The 21,448-nt window shown below is 35.0% G+C and overlaps 4 protein-coding genes across 6 annotated transcripts; all 4 read right to left on the bottom strand.

The window, feature by feature from the left end:
- Positions 1–905: 905 nt before the first annotated feature.
- LOC109095540 (killer cell lectin-like receptor subfamily F member 1) lies at positions 906–4,308 on the bottom strand. Its single transcript, XM_042721612.1, has 6 exons — positions 4,175–4,308; positions 3,780–3,863; positions 3,509–3,565; positions 3,353–3,433; positions 2,851–2,987; positions 906–2,726 (listed from the first exon to the last, which is right to left on the bottom strand). Exons 1-6 carry the CDS (start codon positions 4,239–4,241, stop codon positions 2,595–2,597), a joined length of 558 nt encoding a protein of 185 aa, XP_042577546.1. The 5' UTR covers positions 4,242–4,308; the 3' UTR covers positions 906–2,594.
- Positions 4,309–4,991: 683 nt separating this feature from the next.
- On the bottom strand, positions 4,992–7,321 carry LOC109095539 (killer cell lectin-like receptor subfamily G member 1). Its single transcript, XM_019109260.2, has 7 exons — positions 7,020–7,321; positions 6,761–6,894; positions 6,284–6,388; positions 6,119–6,181; positions 5,968–6,033; positions 5,566–5,702; positions 4,992–5,206 (listed from the first exon to the last, which is right to left on the bottom strand). The coding sequence occupies exons 2-7, from the start codon at positions 6,828–6,830 to the stop codon at positions 5,021–5,023; spliced, it is 627 nt and encodes a 208-aa protein (XP_018964805.1). The 5' UTR covers positions 6,831–6,894; positions 7,020–7,321; the 3' UTR covers positions 4,992–5,020.
- A 2,982-nt stretch (positions 7,322–10,303) lies between these two features.
- LOC109095538 (C-type lectin domain family 17, member A-like) lies at positions 10,304–12,800 on the bottom strand. Of its 2 annotated transcripts, none has more exons than XM_019109257.2 (7): positions 11,992–12,799; positions 11,792–11,887; positions 11,263–11,325; positions 11,079–11,162; positions 10,815–10,951; positions 10,603–10,721; positions 10,304–10,472 (listed from the first exon to the last, which is right to left on the bottom strand). In XM_019109257.2, exons 1-7 carry the CDS (start codon positions 12,056–12,058, stop codon positions 10,319–10,321), a joined length of 720 nt encoding a protein of 239 aa, XP_018964802.2. In that variant the 5' UTR covers positions 12,059–12,799; the 3' UTR covers positions 10,304–10,318. The 2 variants fall into 2 exon arrangements, with proteins under 2 accessions (XP_018964802.2, XP_018964803.2); XM_019109258.2 differs by having other exon boundaries at positions 10,344–10,472; positions 10,599–10,721; positions 11,992–12,800.
- Positions 12,801–15,555: 2,755 nt separating this feature from the next.
- On the bottom strand, positions 15,556–21,036 carry LOC109094840 (C-type lectin domain family 17, member A-like). Of its 2 annotated transcripts, XM_042721591.1 has the most exons (7): positions 20,908–21,036; positions 20,318–20,422; positions 20,174–20,236; positions 20,004–20,039; positions 16,649–16,785; positions 16,237–16,361; positions 15,556–16,119 (listed from the first exon to the last, which is right to left on the bottom strand). In XM_042721591.1, exons 1-7 carry the CDS (start codon positions 20,972–20,974, stop codon positions 15,969–15,971), a joined length of 684 nt encoding a protein of 227 aa, XP_042577525.1. In that variant the 5' UTR covers positions 20,975–21,036; the 3' UTR covers positions 15,556–15,968. The 2 variants fall into 2 exon arrangements, with proteins under 2 accessions (XP_042577525.1, XP_042577530.1); XM_042721596.1 differs by lacking the exon at positions 20,318–20,422 and having other exon boundaries at positions 20,908–21,013.
- Positions 21,037–21,448: the final 412 nt, after the last annotated feature.

Here is a 21,448-nt window from a genome sequence, read left to right as displayed (position 1 = left end):
TTGTTTGTTTGTTTACTCCCACCAGATGGCACTAATCTGCCTTCAAAAAAATTATTTTTAAAGTCATTGTCTCTATTTTAACATGAAATACTGCCATAATTGAAAAGTAATATAAAAATATGAGAAAAAGAATTGTATTATTTTCAATGGGGGGAAAAACAGATCATAATTATTGCATAAATATTAATTAGTACCTTGAAATTCTCTCAAAATACAAAAGAAAAAAAAAAAAAACAATTGTTGAAAATATTTTATTATACTTTGTTTTTTTTGCTGAAAAAAGTTTTTTTTTTGGTGTGAACAATGCAAGTGTGTCCCCCGAATGAACAATACCAGAGGGTTAAAGAGAATGGCCACTAAAGCCAAGGAAACTATGAGGACAGCGATCCACATGTTGTGAGGTGCAAAGTGTCGTCATGTGCTAACAAGTAGCCTTCTGTCATACTGTAAACACTTCATCACATCACTGACCAATATAATACATGTTTAGTGTTCACTGACTCCTCCTCTGACGACGAAGCTGAGATGTTTTAACTAATAAAACATTTTAAAATGTATGTTTGATATTATAATTGTAGATTTTACCACTACTAAAATGTACCTTTCTTATTCATTGTGAAATTGCGTCTAAACGGGTTTATGCTTTCGTAAGACATCTGCAATGAACCAGTAAAGTAAATCATTTATATAGAACAATACATTACATGTTGTCTGTTTCTTCTTTTCATATGGAAATGTTTTATACAAAAAAAGTGCTGTTCTTTTGTAGGCTTAGTGAGCTAGCTCATTCTCTAAGTAAATTATATATATATATATATATATATATATATATATGTGTGTGTGTGTGTGTGTGTGTGTGTGTGTGTGTGTGTGTGTGTGTGTGTGTGTGTGTGTGTGTGTGTGTGTGTGTGTAAGGCACTTCTAGTACAATGGGTTACAAAGCCTTATTCTTATTTTGGCTGGTCACATTAGGACTAAAATTGTTAAAATAAAAATAAGTATATAAATAAATAAAAACCTTTGGCCTCCAGCCTTCCTCAGAGTATGTCAGCGCTTCTGATTGCTATTGTCTGAAGCTTATTGTATGAATTCTTAATTTATGAATATTTAATATGTCTTGGTCGTAACAGGCACATTGTATGCAAATGACTGGGCAATATTTAAATAATTTTATATTTATAGTTTATAAAATGTCATCATTTTGGCATTTTAAGAGAACAAGTTTGGAATAGAATAAAGAAAAAATAGTATATAAAACAGAATGGGATGCAACAATCTTGTTGTATACAGTACACAAGGTGTAAATTTATGGCTTCATTTACAAATGTAACATATATGCATGATACATGATCACTAATGATAGCCAGTGCTGCCAACTAATTTTCAGAGAAAGTTGCTAAAGGAAGGTCGATTTGTTGCCCTAAGTTGCTAAATGACGTTGTGATGTCATTGCGCGATGACGTAATTGCATAATCACATATAAAATAAAATTGTCACAACATCAAATTTCAGCAATAAAATAACAAAAAACTATATTTTATATATGTCCGTTTAGATTTGTTTGTAAAATAATATGCATAATATAATTAAATATAAATATCTGCATTTTTAAATACATTGAATTATTGAACACATTTTTGAATGATTACAATTTAAGTTTTTTTAATAGCTAGTAAACTAGTAATACTACACATTCTCAACAATTATGCTTTAAGCGGTGTATTAGTAGTTAGTTTGTATGCTACACTCTAAGAAATGTCTGTAAAAATAGGGCACAATCTAGTATGTTAATATGAAATCATTTTCCGTATTGGTTTTTTACCTGCATTTTAAATTATGCATTGTGTTTTCAGGTTACAGTGGATAATGGATATTATTATTATTATTATTATTATTATTATTATTATTATTATTATTATTAAATTTAACAATTGCAGATAACAGCTAACTTAATTCACGTGATGTGTGTACTGCTAGGCATCTTTGGTTTCCTCTTCTTGTGAAATTTGGATGGAAAATGTGTTCCTTTTTATTGTCTGAGTCACTTATCAAAAGTTGCTAAAGGTTGCCAAATATTTTTTTTAAATGGCTAAATTTGTTGCTAGGTGCTTTTGAAAGAAAAAGTTGCTAGGGTAGTCTGAAAAGTTGCTAAATTTAGCAACAAAATTGCTAAGTTGGCAACACTGATGATAGCCTATTACAATTCACAACTCATTCGATGGAAATGACAACAGGGTTAAACTTGAAAGAAGACTTAATACAATCTAAATACAAGCGTAACTAATTACTTCTTTTAGATCTGTGTCACTGAGCATGGAATCTCACAGATCCTCTTCTCTTTCCTCAGGCAAGAGACGTCCCCCCATTTTTCTCCCTTTAAGATAACACAGTCTTCACCATCCAAAGGATTTTCACTCTTCCAGTCATCCGGGGGAGACTCCCATCTATAATAATGATTAATGACATATATGAGGTCAAGAACAAATTTATGGGGAACAACAACCGTAAAAAAATAAATAAGCATCAGTGGTTTGTTATTTGTCAGTTATTCTTAAAGATTTTAAGAAGAATTTTAATAATGTCCTGACAGGATTTTAAAATGATACTTGCAAGTTGTTGTTTAGGGGGTTGTTGTCCACCCAGAGCCACGTGCCCTCCATCTGGCTGTCGGTCAGGCCAATCCAGTGATAGTTATTGATACCATTTACTTTTTTAGATAGAAATTTCTACAACACAGAAAAATGTGTTTTTGTCTTTGTCTACCACAATGAAACCCAAAATGTATTTTAAACAGTAGACTATGAGTGTCTGTTTATCTCTCATCATTGTCACACTGCTCCTAATCTGTACCTGTTCGTCTTCATTGTTGATGATGACCAGGTCTCCACCCAGATCCTGACAGCGCTCTCTGCTGCTGTTCCAGTCCATGACATCAGTGGAGAAAACATAGAATCTGCCCTGTGCTCTGATCCACTTCTCTTGTACATCTGCATAGACAGTATAGCTCGTAAAGTTTAGCTTAATAAAGATGTACAGGAAGTGCACTCAAAAAATATATATATAATAATAATAATTTTAGTATGTGGTTAAGCTGAAAATCGAAACCAGATAGTTGAGAAGAAATGCAATATTTATAAAATAAGTGCATAACTGTATTTAATCTAGTGTACTTCTGCTTTATTTAATAAATGATGTTACTAAGAAATATACAAATGACAATTATACAATGAAACACAGTGTGTAACTGAACTACAGTCATGCCGCAAATTATCAAACTCTTGACGCTCTGCCCATTTTTATGTGTAGATGCTTTTCTTATTTATGAACACATAATCATATGAAATTACAGTACCTGAACAGTAGTTTGGTAGACTGTAGTTTTTAATAATCATGGAATTTATTTTCTTTATTGGTTGAGAATCTAAAGGCAAGGCTGTGGAAAGAGTGAAATTGGTAAAACTATCAAGGTAACGTGTACAGCTTTGGATGAGGAGAAATGATTATTTACTTGAATTTAAGCAGTTTCTTCTTGGTTCACAATACTGATTTGCATTTGTGGTGTGATCTGTAGAGTATTACGGTGTAGTGAAAAAAAAAATCAAATATGCAAATGCTGATATTTAATACATATGAATGGGTCCAAATGTCTAAAGACCCTTAAGAAAAATCTGGGATGCTTTTAAAACCTAAAAATCTAAAACTGGAAATAAATGGAAAGTTATTATGCAAAATAAAATAGCATAAAAATGAAATGAAATAATAAAACATAAGACACTCACAAAGGTATGCCAAAACTCCATTTGCCAACAAAGACAGGAAGAGGAGAACAGAGAATTTCCTCAGCATCGGTTCACAGCAGTGCCCTGCATAAGCATATATAAGCACTATTACGCAGGTAATATATTTAATATGTATGTAAAAATATATATTATATTCAGAATTACATTTCATATTACTTCTAAATTGTGCAACGAGAATGCACAAGTAAACAGTTTTAGTCTGAGAATTAGAGGTACTGAAATGCAGTCAAATGTAGGAGAAAGGAAGGAAAATCCAAACATTAAACACTGAAAACTTGATTAAAGTGTTTTAATGCTGTGAGCATCTTTGGGGAAGATGATGTTAAGTCAATATTCTATAAAAGTCAGTTAGTAAGGGCAAGAAAAACACTTACTCTCATCTTTATCCGCTGATGTCAGTTTGAGGTCTGATAAATAGTTTAAATAAATATTTTCAGGCATCTTTTTTCTGAAGAGAAATTGTTATATCGCAGTAATAAGAGAGAACTGAAGCACTCGAGTCTTGTGACAAAATACTCATGAAGAAAGACACGGTTCTGGGGGGCTCATTTAACCACACTGACCAAATAACAGCATCTGCAAAATTTCCAGCCAGCTGGTTTTTAGTGGTGTTGGGTATATTTTTAAACATTGTGTGATACTTAACATGCCTTTTATTTTCCTAAGTTGTTGTTTTTTAATAGTTTGTATTTTTCTACAAAATCCTTTGGCAATGATTTATTGTTAACAAGTTTATGAGCTGTGGACAGATAGGTAAGCACGACTTCCTGTAATGAAATAGGCTTTACATGTGGTTAATTGTAATTTAGAATTAAAAAGAGAATCTGTAATTATTCACTTGACTTACTAATGCAAATATGTTGTTGAATGAATCTTAATGTTCACAAACAGTGCTGCAAAGACATTCATACATGGTAAAGTGCACTTTTAGCCTATTCCTATACTTTTTTTTACACTACATTTATGTATGTGTGTGTCTTACATATTGTCATAAGGACTTCACACTTTCTTTAAACTATGATAATATGAAAAACATATAAAAAAAAATGAAAAGTATGATATATTGGTAGATTCCCATATCAAACATGGCATAGTATGGAAATGTGAAAACAAGTAAACAAGAAAAAACATCAAATGTAGCAAGCTCTTATATTTAAATGAGTGCACTGTGAAATAAAACAGAAAGTCAACTGTAAAAAAATAAGTCATTTATTGTAGGTTTATTGAAGGCATGGGATCTCACAAATGCTCTTCTCTTCTCTTAAGCAATAAATGTTTTCTTGTGTATTTCCTTTAAGAACAGCACAGTTGTATTTGGGATTCAGATCTGACCAGTTCCCATCCTTGTTCCCAGCCCAGTAGAGATCAGATTCACCAGCAACACATAGTCTCTGAGCAAGAAATTCCTGCATCACAAACACCATATATTGCATTTATTCTCTTCTGTATTCATTCACAATATTAAAATAAATCTTTATTATAAAATTATTTATGCATAGCTTAATCAATAAAAGTTTATTATAAGAACAATATGTAAAGTGACTATTTTATAAAACATTGGTTTTATCTATAATGCTATTTATAATTTGAAATCTTTATTACAAAAATGATTTGCGCATGGCATTATTAACGTAGTGTCATGTAACTGTTTTACCCTTGTCTCAAGACTGTATGTATGAATACACCCTGTGGGTTTTTACACCTGGACCCACTTCTCTTACATTTCTTCCTCTTTTAAAGCCATGCAGAACACAGAGTTACACACCTTCTCCACTGTGTTGTCGATAATGACCAGATCTCCACCCAGATCCTGACAATACTCTCTGCTGGAGTTCCAGGTCTTGTTGTGACTGGAGAAAATGTAAAATCTGCCGTTGCCCTTATACCACTGCTCTGGCAAATCTATAGAGACAGTTTTCTATGTTTATAAAGAGGAAACACACTTGCGTGTCTGCAGTTCAGGCTTGTGGTTTAGCTAGAAACACACATATATAGGCTGGAGAAAAAAAGCTGAAACCCTGCTGTACTGCATCTTTACATACAAAAATGTGTTTCAACAATATTTTGTTATGACTCACTGTTAAAAACACAAGAACAGACATACGGCACAAAATGTGTGCAAAAGCAGAATGGCAGAATTTTACTGAAAAACCAAACATAGTTTGACCTGGGCAGTAGGTTATTGACCTCCAGTCCTCATCATATGTGCAGCCCGGAGTTCCTTGATGATGGTCTGAATAGGGGTGTGAGGAATTGAGAAAAACAAAGATACTGTCAGTAAATTATCACATTTGAGCAGATAGATGTGAATGATTTACCTGAATTTGAGCAGTTTGTTCCTGGCTCGCACTGCAACAGCACATTTTTATATTTATTGACATCTGCAAAAGACAGTGAAATGAAACAAAAAATGTAAAAGGAAGTGTGAATATATCACTGTATGCAGTTGGTTGGTGGTTCCTGTAAAATCCAAGGATACTCACACAAGTATGCCAGCACTCCATTAACCAGCAGAGACAGGATGAGGAGAACAGCAAGAACCTTGGCACAGATAGGTCTACATTGCTTCTTTTTGGCAGATTTCCTAACTACAAAATAAAGTAAGTTTAAAATGAATACTTAAGAGAACTCTAAATGACCTTAATTTATTAGAATAAAGCATCATGTGTCCTTTGCACCAACAAACCTCCTACACAGTTCTCCAACTTTTTTTTGTGTGGGTTTGAAATGGTCGTATTTATTAACAAAAAAAAAAAAAAAGAAAAAAATGCTGATTAACCTTAAGCCTATATATCGGCTATATATGTAAACAACAATACAAACTTTTAGCAGCCAGGGTCGTACCTTTATCTTTAACCTCATTTGGAGGTTAAGAATGTCCTACACATGCACTTGTCAACAATTTTAAACTTAAATGTGTAATTAATTATTATCGAGGAGAAAAAGAATCAAGCACTTACTTCCAAATGAATCCTTTTTCATCCAGTTGGTGTTGTCATAAATATGATCAGACATGTCATAGTTGCCCATTATTGTCAAACAGAGAAATGTGCAGCAGAAAAGCAGTGAAGTGCTCTGAACTGTGGGAGTCACACTAAACAGGTGTTACATTGTGGGTGAAGACACACTGAACAGAAACGCTCACGTACACCGAATGTCATTTCCTGTCAGCATTATTAGTCATGATGCTGGCCGATTTTCCAGATATGTTGTAGCTACCTTTGACAGTTTTGAGAGAGCTGCTCACACTCTGCAGCAGTGGCTTGTTCACACAAAGCTTCACCTAATGTCAGGGCAAAACAGCCCGTTTCAGAATTACGTTTTAACCTACTAGAATCGATGCCGGTATGTTATCATATTCATAAATGCAACAAGTCATTTGCATGTGAAAGTAGAAACATGTTCAATTCAGACGAAACTTCTGTGCTGATTATAACGTGCACGTTAACTTTCCTCATGAAATTTGTGTGTAGGTCCGACAATATGTCATCGCTCGTGGCCAGCGTACTCTTAAGCAGTTATGAGCAGCAGGCTGTGTAATATGTGTGAAATATGTGTGATTTTATTTTTGTTATCACTATGGCCATTTGACTTATAGCAGTGTCCAGCGTCACTATATAAAAACCGCCACGAATAGATTCGACGTCATTTTCATCTCGTCTTTCCTGTAATGCCTGATAAAGTAGCGTTTGTGAGCAGTGTTTATTTGATTACAGCCGTCACCGGAGAAACCGCTATATCTCCGCTCCAACTGAGCTGGCAGAGAATTAATTTGCAGTCTGTGGGAAACACTGGTGTCTGTCTGAATCAGAATCAGAAAGAGTTTTACTGCCAAGTATGCTTGCGCATACAAGGAATTTATTTTAGTGACATTCCAGTAGACAAAGACAACAACAACACAGAGACAAAAATAAATAAATAAATAAATAAATAAATAAATAACATAAATAAAAATAAAATGCACATATACATATAAATACACATTATACTGAAAAATAAATAAAAAAATAAATCAATTGTATGAACAGTTGTGCTATAGGTGATAATGGAATAGAATAGAGTGAGATGCAGGGATGTACTAGGATGGAGGTGGTAACAACCTAATATAAGGTTATTGCGCAGTTTTATTGCATAAAGTAGGGAACATTTAACTGTTCATGAGATAGATTGCCTGGGGGAAGAAACTGTTATTGTGCCTGGCTGTCCTGGTATTTGCGCCTCTGAAACGCCGGCAAGATGGCAAAAGTACAAAAAAGGGAAAACTTGGATGTGAGGGATCCAAAGTGATTTTCTGAGCCCTTTTCCTCACTCTGGATGTATAGAGTTCTTGAAGGGTGGGCAGGGGAGCACCAATAATCCTTTCAGCAGTCCAAACTGTTCTCTGTAGTCTTCTGATGACTGATTTTGAAGCTGAACCAAACCAGACAGTTATTGAAGTGCACAGGACAGACTCAATAACGGCTGAGTAGAACTGTTTCAGCAGCTCCTGTGGCAGGTTAAACTTCCTCAGCTGGCGAAGAAAGTACACAACCTTTGTTGGGCCTTTTTAACAATGGAGTCAATGTGATTGTCCCACTTCAGGTCCTGAGAGATGGTGGTTCCCAGGAATCTGAATGACTCCACTGCAGCCACAGTGCTGTTCATGATGGTGAGTGGGGGGAGTGCGGGGGGGTTTCCGCTTAAGTCCACAATCATCTCCACTGTTTTGAGAGTGTTCAGCTCAAGATTGTTAAGACTGCACCAGACAGCCATCTGCTCAACCTTTTGTCTGTAAGCAGACTTGTCACCGTCCTGGATGAGGCCGATGACTGTACTGTCGTCTGCAAACTTCAGGAGCTTGACAGAGGGGTTTTTAGAGGTGCAGTCACTGGTGTACAGAGAGAAGAGCAGTGAGAAGAGAACACATCCCTGAGGGGCACCAGTGTTGGTGGAGCAGCTGTTTGACATGAATTTCCCCAGTCTCACTAGCTGTTGCCTATCTGTCAGCTGGTGATCCACTGACAGATAGAGCTACAGAGAGCTGGGTCAGTTTGGTCTGGAGGGCTGTTGGGATGATGGTGTTGAAAGCTGAACTAAAGTCCACAAACAGGATAAACATAAACAAAAAGCGTGCTTCAGAACTGTTTTGAGAAGGTGCTTAAGTTTTGAGCCATGTATCATTACTCTAAATTGGGCTGCTACTACTACTACTATCTTGTACCCTGCAATAATAATTTGCTCAAACTCACTTTTATGAGATAAAAAAAAAAAAAAAAAAAATCGGCCAAAAATATCTGCTAAAAAAAAAAAAATCGGCATCATATATCGCCCATCGGCTTCCCTGATTTCTAAATATCGGCATTGGCCAGTAAAAAACCCATATCAGTCGACCTCTAATCTGTAATTGTATTTTCACTAGGCTGCCATTCGAATTCAATTGTTGATATCAAGAATTGATTTCTTCTAGTTGAAATTCTAATTTTACATATCAGAAATTGATTTCAGTAATTGCATTGTTACTAGTGCAAATGGCTATTCTTGATATCAACAATTATATTGATAATTAAATATTAATTTTTGATATCAATAACTTGATTGTCACTAGTGACAATGTTCATTTCTGATATCATGAATGTGATTATAGTAAGAAGGCCATTTTAGATATCAGAAATGATATTGATATCAAAAATACATTTTCAGATATTTTTGAAATAACAAATGTGACATGTTGAAATACATTTACTGATAAAATTAAGGTTGAACCACTGATGTCACGGGCTATCAAGCTCTCGGATTTCATCAGAAATATCTTAATTTAAGAGGGCAAGTAATTAATGACAGAATTTTCATTTTTGGGTGAACTATCCCTAATAATCTTTTTTGTACATTACTACACTGAAAAAAATGTGGAGAAGGATTTACTTGAAAAAGGCTTGGAAACAATTTTCACTCAGAAAACTAGTTAATTTACAAAAATTTGACAAGTAAAAGCCTAAACATAATTATTAGTAGCTTTAAATATACATTTTTAAGTTAAGTTTACTTGAGAATTCCCAGTAAATTTTATTGACTCTTTGTTTGTAAATTTTACTTAAGTAACGCTTATCGCTGTAAAAAAAAAAAAGCTGTTAAATTAAAGTAAATTAATGCACTGAAAAAAAAACAATAAGTAAGATTCATTTAATTTCTGCACTCATGTATTTTAAGTAAAACTTAAGTATTGTTATCCTTTTAAGATAATATGCCCGAACAGTATAAATATATTATCCAAATAAACACAGACACCTCAATACTTGGTACACCATACACAATGACGGTAACAATCAGTGAATAGTGTTTGAGTATGAATGGGTCATTTTTGTTGGGTAGTGAATTAAATATGTATGTAAAAAGTAAGTTAGTTAATATAACTTGTATTTTGTATTTAGTTCACCACAAAATCATTTTTATCAGTGTATATGGGGGCTTGCAGAAAGCACATGTCACTTCCTATGGGTGTGTAAATGACAAACAGAAACTTTTTATCAAGTAAATATTTATTAAGAACATGGAATTTCACAAATGCTTCTCTCTGTCCTCAAGCAAAAAACATCTCCCCACAGTGCCTCGAACATTCGTCCATTCAACACAACACAATCTTCACCCAAAGGATTGTCAGCTGATTTGTGATCATCAGGAGGCATTGCCCAGAAACTGACAAATAAAAAATTAATAGTTTAAAAATAAGTGAATGAATAATTGATGAGATGTTTAGTTTATCTAAATGGCTTCCAAACAGAATTTTCAGATACATGTATCAACAGACATTTAAATGAATACTTGCTTAAGATGATTCTTGGTATCATCCACCCACAGCCATACACCTTCCGTGTGACTATCAGTCAGACCAATCCAATATAATGTTTGTGTGCCAATAGCGTGTATTTGTTTTGCTAGAAATTTCTACAAAATAGAGATTTGTTTAATATGCTTCATTAATTATATCCATTGCACATATGAGATTTTTCTAATAATCATATTAGCCTATATGTAAACCTGCTCCTCGTTGCTGTTGATGATGACCAGGTCTCCACCCAGATCCTGACAGCGTTGTCTGCTGCTGTTCCAGTCCTTGACATCAATGGAGAACACATAGAATCTGCCCTTGTCCTGGACCCACTTCTCTGGGAAATCTTACATGAAAATGCCTTAATGTTTAATGTCACTGTGCTTGTCATTAATTTGTATTATGGTGTTTTATGGTAATGCTTTATAATATATGCTCTTCTTTATACTGACATGAAAAAAAAATTGACTTGCTTTTTTGAGGACAGTGATGGGCTTGGGACCTGTTTTCCATATCCTTGTGAAGGAACTGTTTGATTTGAGCATTGTGGTCAACATCTAGCATAGAAATAAACATAGTTATAAAAAAAATTCTAAATGAACACAGTATTACTATCTGTATTGTCATGTAAATGGAGAAGATGAGGAGTTTGTCTACCTTGATCTGAACAGCTCCTTACTGGCTCACAACTTACTAGCCAGTCTATGCCATTGCTATAATCTGTAATACAAATTAAAAAAGACTTCTGTTTTGAACTTACATTTTGTATATGTAGTATGCATTGTATAAAAATATATGAGAGATTAAAAGCTGAGACCAAATTAGAGACTTTCCCCCAATTTAGACGCCAAATGAACAATAAAAAGTTCAGAGAGAAAGATGTTCAACAGGAAAAAGAAAATAAATAAATAAAAATCGTGATAATCTGAACAAACAGCGGAATAAACACAAATCATTTCAAGATTCTAGTGTGAATGTTATGTGGACATTATTATATAACAGTTTTACACAAATTATGACTGACCCTCAAATTAAATTATGTGGCGTGTGAGAAAAAAAAATATGTGGATTGTTTCAATAATGATCAATGAATAATAATAATTATTATTATTATTATTATTACAATGTGTTATACATGTAACACACTGCCACATAAAGTGTACATGTAAAACATGAGGATACTCACACAGGTGAGCCAACACCGCATTAGCCAGCAGAGACAGGAGGAGGAGAACAGAGAGAAAAACCACCATAGAGATAGGATCAACGAAACAATTTCTATCTAAAAGAAAAAATAAAATAACATTTAAAAACTGAAATGAAACTGTTGAAGCAATTTATAAAAAACAAAAACAAACAAACAAACAAACAAAAAAAAACACTTACTTTCATGTTTATGTGCTGATCTTGAGATGGATCTTGGAATTGTGTTTGAATAAATAGCTTCAGGCATCTTTTGCAAATATGTGAGAAATGAAGAGAAGATCTGGTGATGTATTCTCACTGTAGGGGTTTAACTACTTAAGCATTGACATTTCCTGTCATCATTTCCTGTCAGTTGGTTATTAGTTGTTTGGGGCATCATCTCAAACAGTGAATGACACATTGTTTTACCTAACTGATGAAATGTTGATCTAATTTAATATCTAATTTGACCTTACTCTAATTTAATACTGATGCAGTCTATTACAATGGAAAGAAACATGGCTTTCTTTATTGTCGCTCTCTTACTGACCTGAAGGGGAGCTTCTTGCTGTTCACATTTCACACATATAGAAGTGAAGGTGATAAGGCAGCAGCAACCACATACCTTTAGACCTTTAGACATACATACCCTTAAAACACAATCTACATTCAACAATATGTAGGTTACTTGTCACCATGTACAGTACAGTTATTTAGTTCAGGGTTAAAGGACTTTTTTTTTTTTCAAAAAGGTGATTGTAGGTAGAGTTGAACCAGAAGCTTCGGGGTAAATTGAGCAAGCGGGTGGGATGAAGAATCATTTTTTATAGACAACTACTGCCTTGTGCTAGTTCTGACTGCTCAGTCATTAAAAAAATAAATAAAAGCGTCAGACTGGATCATGTCATTCTTATTGTAATGAGGGCTGGAAACAAACAGACTGTACCTAAATGTGTTTGCACTCTTATTTTATTCTGCTGGTACCTGTTAGTGTGAGTTGGAATAAAAACGACTGATCAATCGATCAATCAATCAATCAATCAATCAATCAATCAATCAATCAATCAATCAATCAATGTTTTTACAGTAAACATAGGTCTTCCTCAAATAACTCTGTTTTCTTAAAAATAAAGTATTAAATATAAAATTGGCATGTTTTAGATCAGTAAATACTTGTTTTTAAATATCAAAAACAATGTGTTTCTTCTTGCTGTTACTTTCTCAAAATCAGCAAAGATTTCCCAGCATAGAGACATGTCACATGGACATGTATTAGTAAAAAAATTCCTACTACTTCTTAAAGGCCCCCCAAGATGTAGATGAGTTTGTGTCTTCATCTGAATGGATTTGGAGAAACATGGAATCACATCACTTGCTCACTAATGGATCATCTGCAGTGAATGGGTGCCGTCAAAATGACAATCCAACAGCTGATCAGCTTTTATCAGCAACAGTGTATTCATTGGTGAGCAAATGACGCAATGTAAATTTCTCCAAATCTGTTCTGCTGAAGACATAAATTATACAATCAGGTAAGTATCAATCATAAGGCCAAGATTCACAGGGGGCCTGGGCCACCCAATCATGAACATTTGCCCACCCTGGCAAGCACACACCATCCACCTCCTCAACTGTCTCAACCACCCTGAGAGTCATAGCTGGAGATGGGCCTCTACATGTGTGAGGCTTTCATCCGCTCGTTATGATGTTTGAAAAAGAAGGTAAACCTGCCCTGAACACCTCTCCACACAACCGCCATGTGTGAGACCATCCAACACCTCCTGCAACCCAACCTGCCCTGAACACCTCTCCACACAACCGCTCACACCATCCACACCTTCTGCAACCCCCCTCTCCCCCACACCTGCAATTTAAATCAGCGAAGAGGAGGTGCGCCAGGTCTTCCGGAAGCAGAAAAGGAAAAAGCACCAGGCCCAGATTGTATTACACATCAGTCTGTCTGAAATCGTGTGCTGACCAGCTGGCCCCCATCTTCCACACAGATCTTCAACAGATCACTGGAGCTGTGCGAAGTCCCTTCATGCTTCAAACGCTCCACCATCATCTCCATCCCAAAAAAATCCAAAATTACAGGACTAAATGACTACAGGCCTGTGGCTCTAACGTCTGTGGTCATGAAGTCATTTGAAAAACTGGTGCTGGCCCACCGGAAGACATTACCGGACCCTTACTGGATCCTCTTCAGTTTGCCTACAGAGCAAACAGGTCTGTGGACGATGCATTAAACATTGGACTGCATTATGTTCTGCAACATCTAGACAGACCAGGGACTTATGTGAGGATCCTGTTTGTGGACTTCAGCTCGGCCTTTAACACTATCATCCCAAACCTTCTCCTGCCCAAACTAACTCAGCTCTCCATGCCCACGTCCGTCTGTGAGTGGATCAACAGCTTCCTGACAGACTAGTGAGGCTGGGAAAATACACATCCAGCACCCGTATAATCAACACTGGAGCTCCCCAGGGCTGCGTTCTCTCCCCACTGCTCTTCTCCCTGTACACTAATGATTGCACATCTAAAGACCCCTCTGTCAAGCTTCTGAAGTTTGCAGATGACACCACACTCATCGGTCTCATTCAGGACGGTGACGAGTCTGCTTACAGACAGGAGGTTAAAGAGCTGGCTGTCTGGTGCAGTCTCAACAACCTGGAGCTGAACACGCTCAAAACAGTGGAGATGATTGTGGACTTCAGGAGAAACCCCCTGCACTCCCCCCACTCACCATCATGAACAGCACTGTGGCTGCAGTGGAGTCATTTAGGCTCCTTGGCACCACTATCTCTCAGGACCTGAAGTGGGACATTCACATTGACTCCATTCAGGCCCATCAGAGGTTGTACTTCCTTCGCCAGCTGAGGAAATTCAACCTACCACAAGAGCAGTTAACAAAAACAGTTCTACTCTGCCATCATTGAATCCGTCCTCTGCACTTCAGTAACTGTCTGGTTCAGCTCAGCTACCAAATCTGGCCTCAGAAGACTAGAGAGGGTAGTCCGGACTGCTGAGAGAATCATCGGTACAACCCTCCCTTCTGTTCAAGAACTGTACTTATCCAGAGTGAGCAAGAGGGCAGGCAAAATCACTCTGGACCCCTCACATCCAGCACACTTCCTCTTCGAACTGTTGCCATCTGGTCGACACTACAGAGCTCTGAGCAACAGAACGACCAGACACAGGAACAGTTTCTTCCCTCAGGCAATCCATCTAATGAACACTTGATAATAACTGTGAAACACACAACACTATTTATACACACATTCACTTATTTATCTAACACACATACTTAGTCTACACTTAAAATTTGCACATAATATACCTGTACATACAAAACTGCCTATTGTAATATACCTGCACATACAATTGTCAGTTTGTGTATTGTTATTCCTTACCTACTTATTTGTATTTTTATATTTTTTATTATGTGTTTTTTGTTCTGTCACTGTCATTCTGTTGCACTGCAGAAGCTTCTGTCTCGAAATCAAATTCCTTGTATGTGTAAACATACCTGGCAATAAAGCTCATTCTGATTCTGATATTGCTTTTTGATGTTGATATTATTTTAATGTATTGTCATAATTATTAACACACTGGTTTGTAGCACTTTGTCATTTTTAGTTATTTACGTATAGGGGCTGATGAATCAGAAGTTTACTTCCGTAATGCAAAATAAGGTGGATGGAGGCTTTAGAATGTATAAAGAATATGATCCATTTGACAAAACCATATAATCACACATTCACTTAGTGCTGTATCCATTGTATGTTCACTCATGTCTTTTTATTTCTTCCTTCATGTTGTATATGCACAAATGGCCGATGCTGCGAACAATAATTACAAAATAAAGAATATAAATCTTTCTTAACTGTATTGTATACAGTACACTTTATATATATATAACAGTGATATTGAAAGTCATAAAGTGTCAAAAGAACCTTTGACATCCAAATCTTACCATTCCACAAAAGGTTCTTAACAGTGGAAAAGGGTTGTTTAGATTATTATACTATAATGTTCTTCACACTAAAAATGGTTCTTTTAAAAAATGTTTACTGAAAGGTTCTTTGGGGGACCAGCAATGGTTTATCTATGAAATCACTGTGAAAACCCCCTTTTTGAAACCTTTATTTGTAAGAGTGTAGCTACTGTAGTACTAATGATCAAGAACATGGAACCTCACAAATGCTTCTTTGCGTTTTCAAGCAAGAAATATCTCCCCATTTTTCTCCTTTTACGTATCCATTTATTACAGCACAGTCTTCACCCATGGGATCATGTATATCATCATCGTCAGGAGGGAAGATCCACCATCTGACAGGACAAAACAAGTGTCAGGGCAGTATCAAAAATCCATATGGTCCTTAGATAACTTGTGCCAACTAACAAAGAGGCTAAGAACATCAGATGTTGAAATTAAATGGTACTTACGAGACGTTGTTGTTTAGGGGGGTGTTGTCCACCCAAAGCCATACTCCCTCAGTCTGGTGGTCAGTCAGGCCGATCCAGTGTAGCACCAATGCGTTAAAAGTGACTATTTGCTGAGCAAGAAATTCCTGAAAAGACAATATGACTTTAATAACTGATTATGTACAATGCAACCCAAGGTTTGGTATAATGGGCAACTGATTGTTGCAGTGTGGCTGATAAAGTGTTTGCATATTTTTTTTTGGTGCCTACATATGGGTCAGATCCTCCCTTCAGTGTGTAAATTCTAGCCACAGTACATTTGCGGTAAAAATAAATAAATAAAACTACCTAAAGCTAGAAGCAATATAGCTTTAACAAAACCACAAATAATTTAATAATATATTATGATAATATTATATTTCTCTATATGCACCTGCTCCTCACTGCTGTTGATGATGACCAGGTCTCCACCCAGATCCTGACAGCGTTGTCTGCTGCTGTTCCAGTCCTTTGTATCACTGCAGAAAACATAGAATCTCCCCTTGTCCTGGACCCACTTCTCTGGCAAACCTGGAGTGAAAGATGATTCTGTATTAACTGTATTAATATATATATATATATATATATATATATATATATATATATATATATATAATATATATATATATATATATATATATATATATATATATATATATATATATATTATCATGCATTTTCATATATCTACCGAAACAGTGTATGTTTTAGTCCATTGGCTGAGGCTGATTTTAAGTACACCCCTACATTTATGATCAGGAATTATTCCTGTGTCCCTCTCTCTCATGGCTAAATGGTAAGTAGATTGTTCCCATCATTTTGAGGTAAATGTGTTCAAAAGTCTAAAAATCTGTTTGTAACTTTAAGGAACGTCACTACTAAACATATTTTTTTCTGCAATTAAGCACAATTGTCTGGGTGTTATTTCATGAAAAAATAAAATTCACTGCGCTCAACTTTAGTCTTGCGTGCGTAGATCAATCCGCAACATCATATTCTAGTAAGGGATCTGCACTCGCTTAATCTTCTTAACCACTTTTAATTTATTTTAATTTTAGGCTATCACAAGAAAGCATTGATGTTTTGGAGAACAGCAGCCCAGAAAAAAAACATATATATCTGAGTTATTTGACAGTAAACAAATTGAAATTGTAGCCTAGTTTGTGCAGTACATTTATTTAAATTTGAACATTAAAAGTTCATATTGATCATGCTCTATTCTGTATTGTAAATATAAATCATACATTCTCTGAATAAAAAGGTTGCATTTTATGCATGCAACAGTCTATTACTGGCAGTCCCTTATGAAAACGAACCATGGTTTTCCTAAAGTGACCATGGTTTAACTGTAGTATTTGTAGATTTCCATGGATACCACTACAGTAATCATATTTTAACCATGTGTAAATTAAAACCTAATTAGGCGCAATTAAGGCATATTGAATGTAAAAATGCATTTCTAATATAAAGTTAAGTGGGTATTATTACCCATTGTACACTAAGTAATTAAATAATATAATAAATGTAATAATTTAAAAGTTTGAATCTGTATCAATATTGTTGATACTGGCCATTAAAAGTATCGGTTTCATATTAAAAACAAAATAAGTGGCATCTCCCATCCCTAGTTGCTAAGGTGTTGCTAGGCAGTTGTAAGGGGACTCAGGGTGGTTACTAGGTTGTTGCTATGCGGTTGCCAGGCTATTTAGGGTGGTTGCTAAGAAGATGCTATGCAGTTGTTAGGGTATTCTTGGTGGTTGATAGGATGTTGCTATGTGGTTACTAGGATAGCTGAGGAGGTTGCTGGGTTGATTGCTAAGGTGTTGCTATGTGGTTGCTAGGGTACTCAGAGTGGTTGCTAGGGTTTCTAGGGTGTTGCTGTTACTAGCATGTTGTTAGCGTGATTAGCAAGTTACCAGCATGTCTCTAGCATGATTAGCATGTGGTAGCATGATTACCAAGTTACTAGAATGTTGTTAGCATGTTTCTAGCATGATTAGCAAGTTATTAGCATTATAAGCATGTTGTCGACATGACAAGTTACTAGCATGATTCTAGCATAATGCTGGCATGTTTAACAAGTTACTAGCATGTTGTTATCATGATTAACAAATTATTAGCATGTTGCTAGCATGATTATAGCATGATTAGCATATTACTAGCATGATGCTAGCATGTTTAACAAGTTGCTAGAATGTTTCTAGCATGATTAGCACATTACTAGCATGGTGTTTGCATTTTCCTGGCATGATTAGCAAAGTTACTAGCACATTTCTAGCATGATTAACATGTTAATAGCACGTTCTTAGCATAATTGGCTAGTTACTAGCATTTTGTTAGCATGTTTCTAACATGATTAGCAAGTTACTAGCATGTTGCTAGCATGATTCTAGCATGATTAACATGTTACTAGCATGGTGCTAGCATGTTTCTAGCACGTTTATCAAGTTACTAGCATGTTAACATGATAAGCAAGTTACTAGCATTTTATTAGCATGCTTCTAACATGATTAGCAAGTTACTAGCATGTTGCTAGCATGTTTCTATGCTAATACAGCTAAAACCAGCTAAAAAAACAGCTAAAAACTAGCTAAGACCAGCCTGACCTGCTAAAAAAGTGGCTAAAACCACTTTAAAACCAGCTCGGGAGACCAGCAATAGCAGCCAATCAGTTAAGGCTGGTTTTAGCAGGTTTTTTTTTTCTTTTCAGTTGTGAGTTGATAAAATTTGCTATAGCAAAAGACAGCTTAAATGCATCATAAGTCTTACTGTATAAAAGTTTTCACCCCCTCAATGAAAATGTATGGGATTTTAGGTGGTTTTGATAGTCTGGTTTACGAAAACTGTAATCCGGATCAGTTAGAAAATATATAGCAACCCGAATCATATAGCAATCTCTCCAAATCAGCATAGCGCCATTTTGGCAATTCAGCCGCGCCACAGTACGCAGCCGCGCCTGCGTACTGCTCAGATTTGCCAAAATGGCGCTACGCTGATTTGGAGAGACACAGAGGAGAGGAATTGTTGAATAAAGTCGTTACTATTTTTGTTTTCTTCGTGTACAAAAAGTATTCTCATCGCTTCATAATGTTACGATTGAATCACTGATGGCAGAAGGACTATTCTGACGATGCTTTTCATACTTTCCTGGACCTTGACACTGTTATTTATTTGGCAGTTTATGGGATATGATAATATTAATAAAGTGTAACCTACATTTTGCATACATACTAAATTGGTGGGAAAAGACTCTGTAAAACTTACTATTCTACTATTCTACTCTATTACAATAAGATCCATTAGTTAACTACTTTAGTTCACATGAACAATACTTCTACAGCATTTATTAATCTTAGTTAATGTTAATATATTTCAATATTTACTAATGCATTATTAAAATCAAAAGTTGTGCTTGTTAACATTAGATAATGCACTGTGAATTAACATGATCATTGAATGACTGCATTTTCATTAACTAACATTAACAAAGATTAATAAATACTGTAATAAATGTATTGTTCATTGTTTGTTCGTGTTAATACAATATACGTTAATGCATAAAAAAATGTTAATACATTAACTAACATTAACTAGTAATGGAACCTTATTGTAAAGTGTTACCAAAGACTCTCCAACTCTGACCAGTTCTTTAGAACGGTCCATATACAAATCATATACTGTACTGTATATTAACTGGAACATAGAGTAAACCTTGTACATTCCAAATATGTTGAAAGGCAGTGACATACCTTTATAAGAACAGGGAAGTGATGGCTTGTTGACTTCTGCGGTTGTGTTATAGTATTTAAAATAAATGTTTAAAGAGTCAACCAATTATTTAATCAATGAATTTATATGATAAATTAATTAGAAATGAAACATTTATTTATGATAAAATAAGAAAATGGGGTTTACAAACCTAGATTTGAGTTGTTTTTCACTGGCTCACATCCTATTAACTGATTTGTGTTACTGGTGTAATCTGTGAAGCATAAAATAGAGAAACCAATACACACTGCTAACACAACATGTAGAAATACAATTTAAATGTTAGGACACTCACACAGGTGAGCCAACACTGCAGTAGCCAGCAGAGACAAAAAGAGGAGAACAGAGAGAAGGACCACCAAATAGACACCATCCCTCTTATTGAGAACACACTTCTTATCTGAAAAGACACTATTATTACAGAAACGAATAGCCTTCAAAACAAATCAACACAGTTTAAGGTCATACATATTTAAAGCATTTTCTGTCAGGCAGATTGCAGGTTATTGTGGTTGACCTAACATTGTCAATAGTCATTTTATAAATATGGGGTTCCACAGGGTCATGTCATGAGTCCGCTGAGGTAATCATCGTTACACACAATTGCAATATATTCTTAAAAAAGACGACCTCTGAAGTGTAAAAGTTTTATGAACTCAAACTCGAAACGTGAATAATGTTGTTAAGTGTTACATATGAAGAGAAAGAAAAACAGATAGCATATAAAATGTATTTAGAGAACACTAAAGCAAATTACAAACAGAAAGAATACTATGTTAGTCTCATGTAGCAATGTTTCTGAAACATGTATCTGATTTTTCTATGCACATTCAGTTACTCTAATTACAATAAAAGATAAAATTATGGAGGAAAAAATTAACTTACTTTGATCTTTCACTGCTGATCCTGGATTATGCCGCATGGGAGTATTTATATAAATATTTTCAGCCATTTTGTGAACTGCTGATTTTCAAATAGAGAACTGCTCTGATTGAAATCAGTATGAGGGGTTCAGTGTCACACTTTCCTTTTGTCATTTCCTGTTATCATTTCCGGTCAGACTATTAGATGTTTAGGGTATACAGTTTTCATCTGCAGTTTTATTCTTAACACATTATATATATATATATATATATATATATATATATATATATATATATATATATATATATATATATATATATATATATATATAAAAATCATAGATTATAAAGGAATGATTATTTTTTTTTTTGTTTTTTTTTGGAGAAATCCAACAATTTACCAGTCTGCAACCACTACAATACCACTATCAGGGGGGTCATGCACTAAGTATTTTTGAGGGGGCACGAGTTATTTATTTTTTTATTTTTTTATTTTTTTCAAACTGAATTATCATGAAATATCTTAATTCTCACCTTAATAGATTATAATCTATAGTGGGCGA

The sequence above is a fragment of the Cyprinus carpio genome, chromosome A3, assembly GCF_018340385.1.
Source record: "Cyprinus carpio isolate SPL01 chromosome A3, ASM1834038v1, whole genome shotgun sequence".
Classification (NCBI taxonomy): Eukaryota; Metazoa; Chordata; class Actinopteri; order Cypriniformes; family Cyprinidae; genus Cyprinus; species Cyprinus carpio.
Note: the sequence above shows the minus strand (reverse complement) of the source record. Positions and strands in the feature narration are given on the sequence as shown.

Coding starts and splice junctions, on each gene's coding strand:
- LOC109095538 (XM_019109257.2), bottom strand. CDS start 12,058: ATGCCTGAAGCTATTTATTCAAACACAATTCCAAGATCCATCTCAAGA. Junction 10,952..11,078: donor CCATCACTGTCCTCAAAAAA/GCAAGTCAATTT, acceptor TTTTCATGTAAG/ATTTCCCAGAGAAGTGGGTC. Junction 10,473..10,602: donor GATACCAAGAATCATCTTAA/GCAAGTATTCAT, acceptor TTTATTTGTCAG/TTTCTGGGCAATGCCTCCTG.
- LOC109095540 (XM_042721612.1), bottom strand. CDS start 4,241: ATGCCTGAAAATATTTATTTAAACTATTTATCAGACCTCAAACTGACA. Junction 3,864..4,174: donor ATCAGCGGATAAAGATGAGA/GTAAGTGTTTTT, acceptor ATGCTTATGCAG/GGCACTGCTGTGAACCGATG. Junction 3,566..3,779: donor TGGAGTTTTGGCATACCTTT/GTGAGTGTCTTA, acceptor AATACTCTACAG/ATCACACCACAAATGCAAAT.
- LOC109095539 (XM_019109260.2), bottom strand. CDS start 6,830: ATGGGCAACTATGACATGTCTGATCATATTTATGACAACACCAACTGG. Junction 6,034..6,118: donor AACAAACTGCTCAAATTCAG/GTAAATCATTCA, acceptor ACCCCTATTCAG/ACCATCATCAAGGAACTCCG. Junction 5,207..5,565: donor TCGACAACACAGTGGAGAAG/GTGTGTAACTCT, acceptor TTTGTGATGCAG/GAATTTCTTGCTCAGAGACT.
- LOC109094840 (XM_042721591.1), bottom strand. CDS start 20,974: ATGGCTGAAAATATTTATATAAATACTCCCATGCGGCATAATCCAGGA. Junction 20,040..20,173: donor GAAAAACAACTCAAATCTAG/GTTTGTAAACCC, acceptor ACACAACCGCAG/AAGTCAACAAGCCATCACTT. Junction 16,786..20,003: donor ACTTCCCTGTTCTTATAAAG/GTATGTCACTGC, acceptor CTTTCACTCCAG/GTTTGCCAGAGAAGTGGGTC.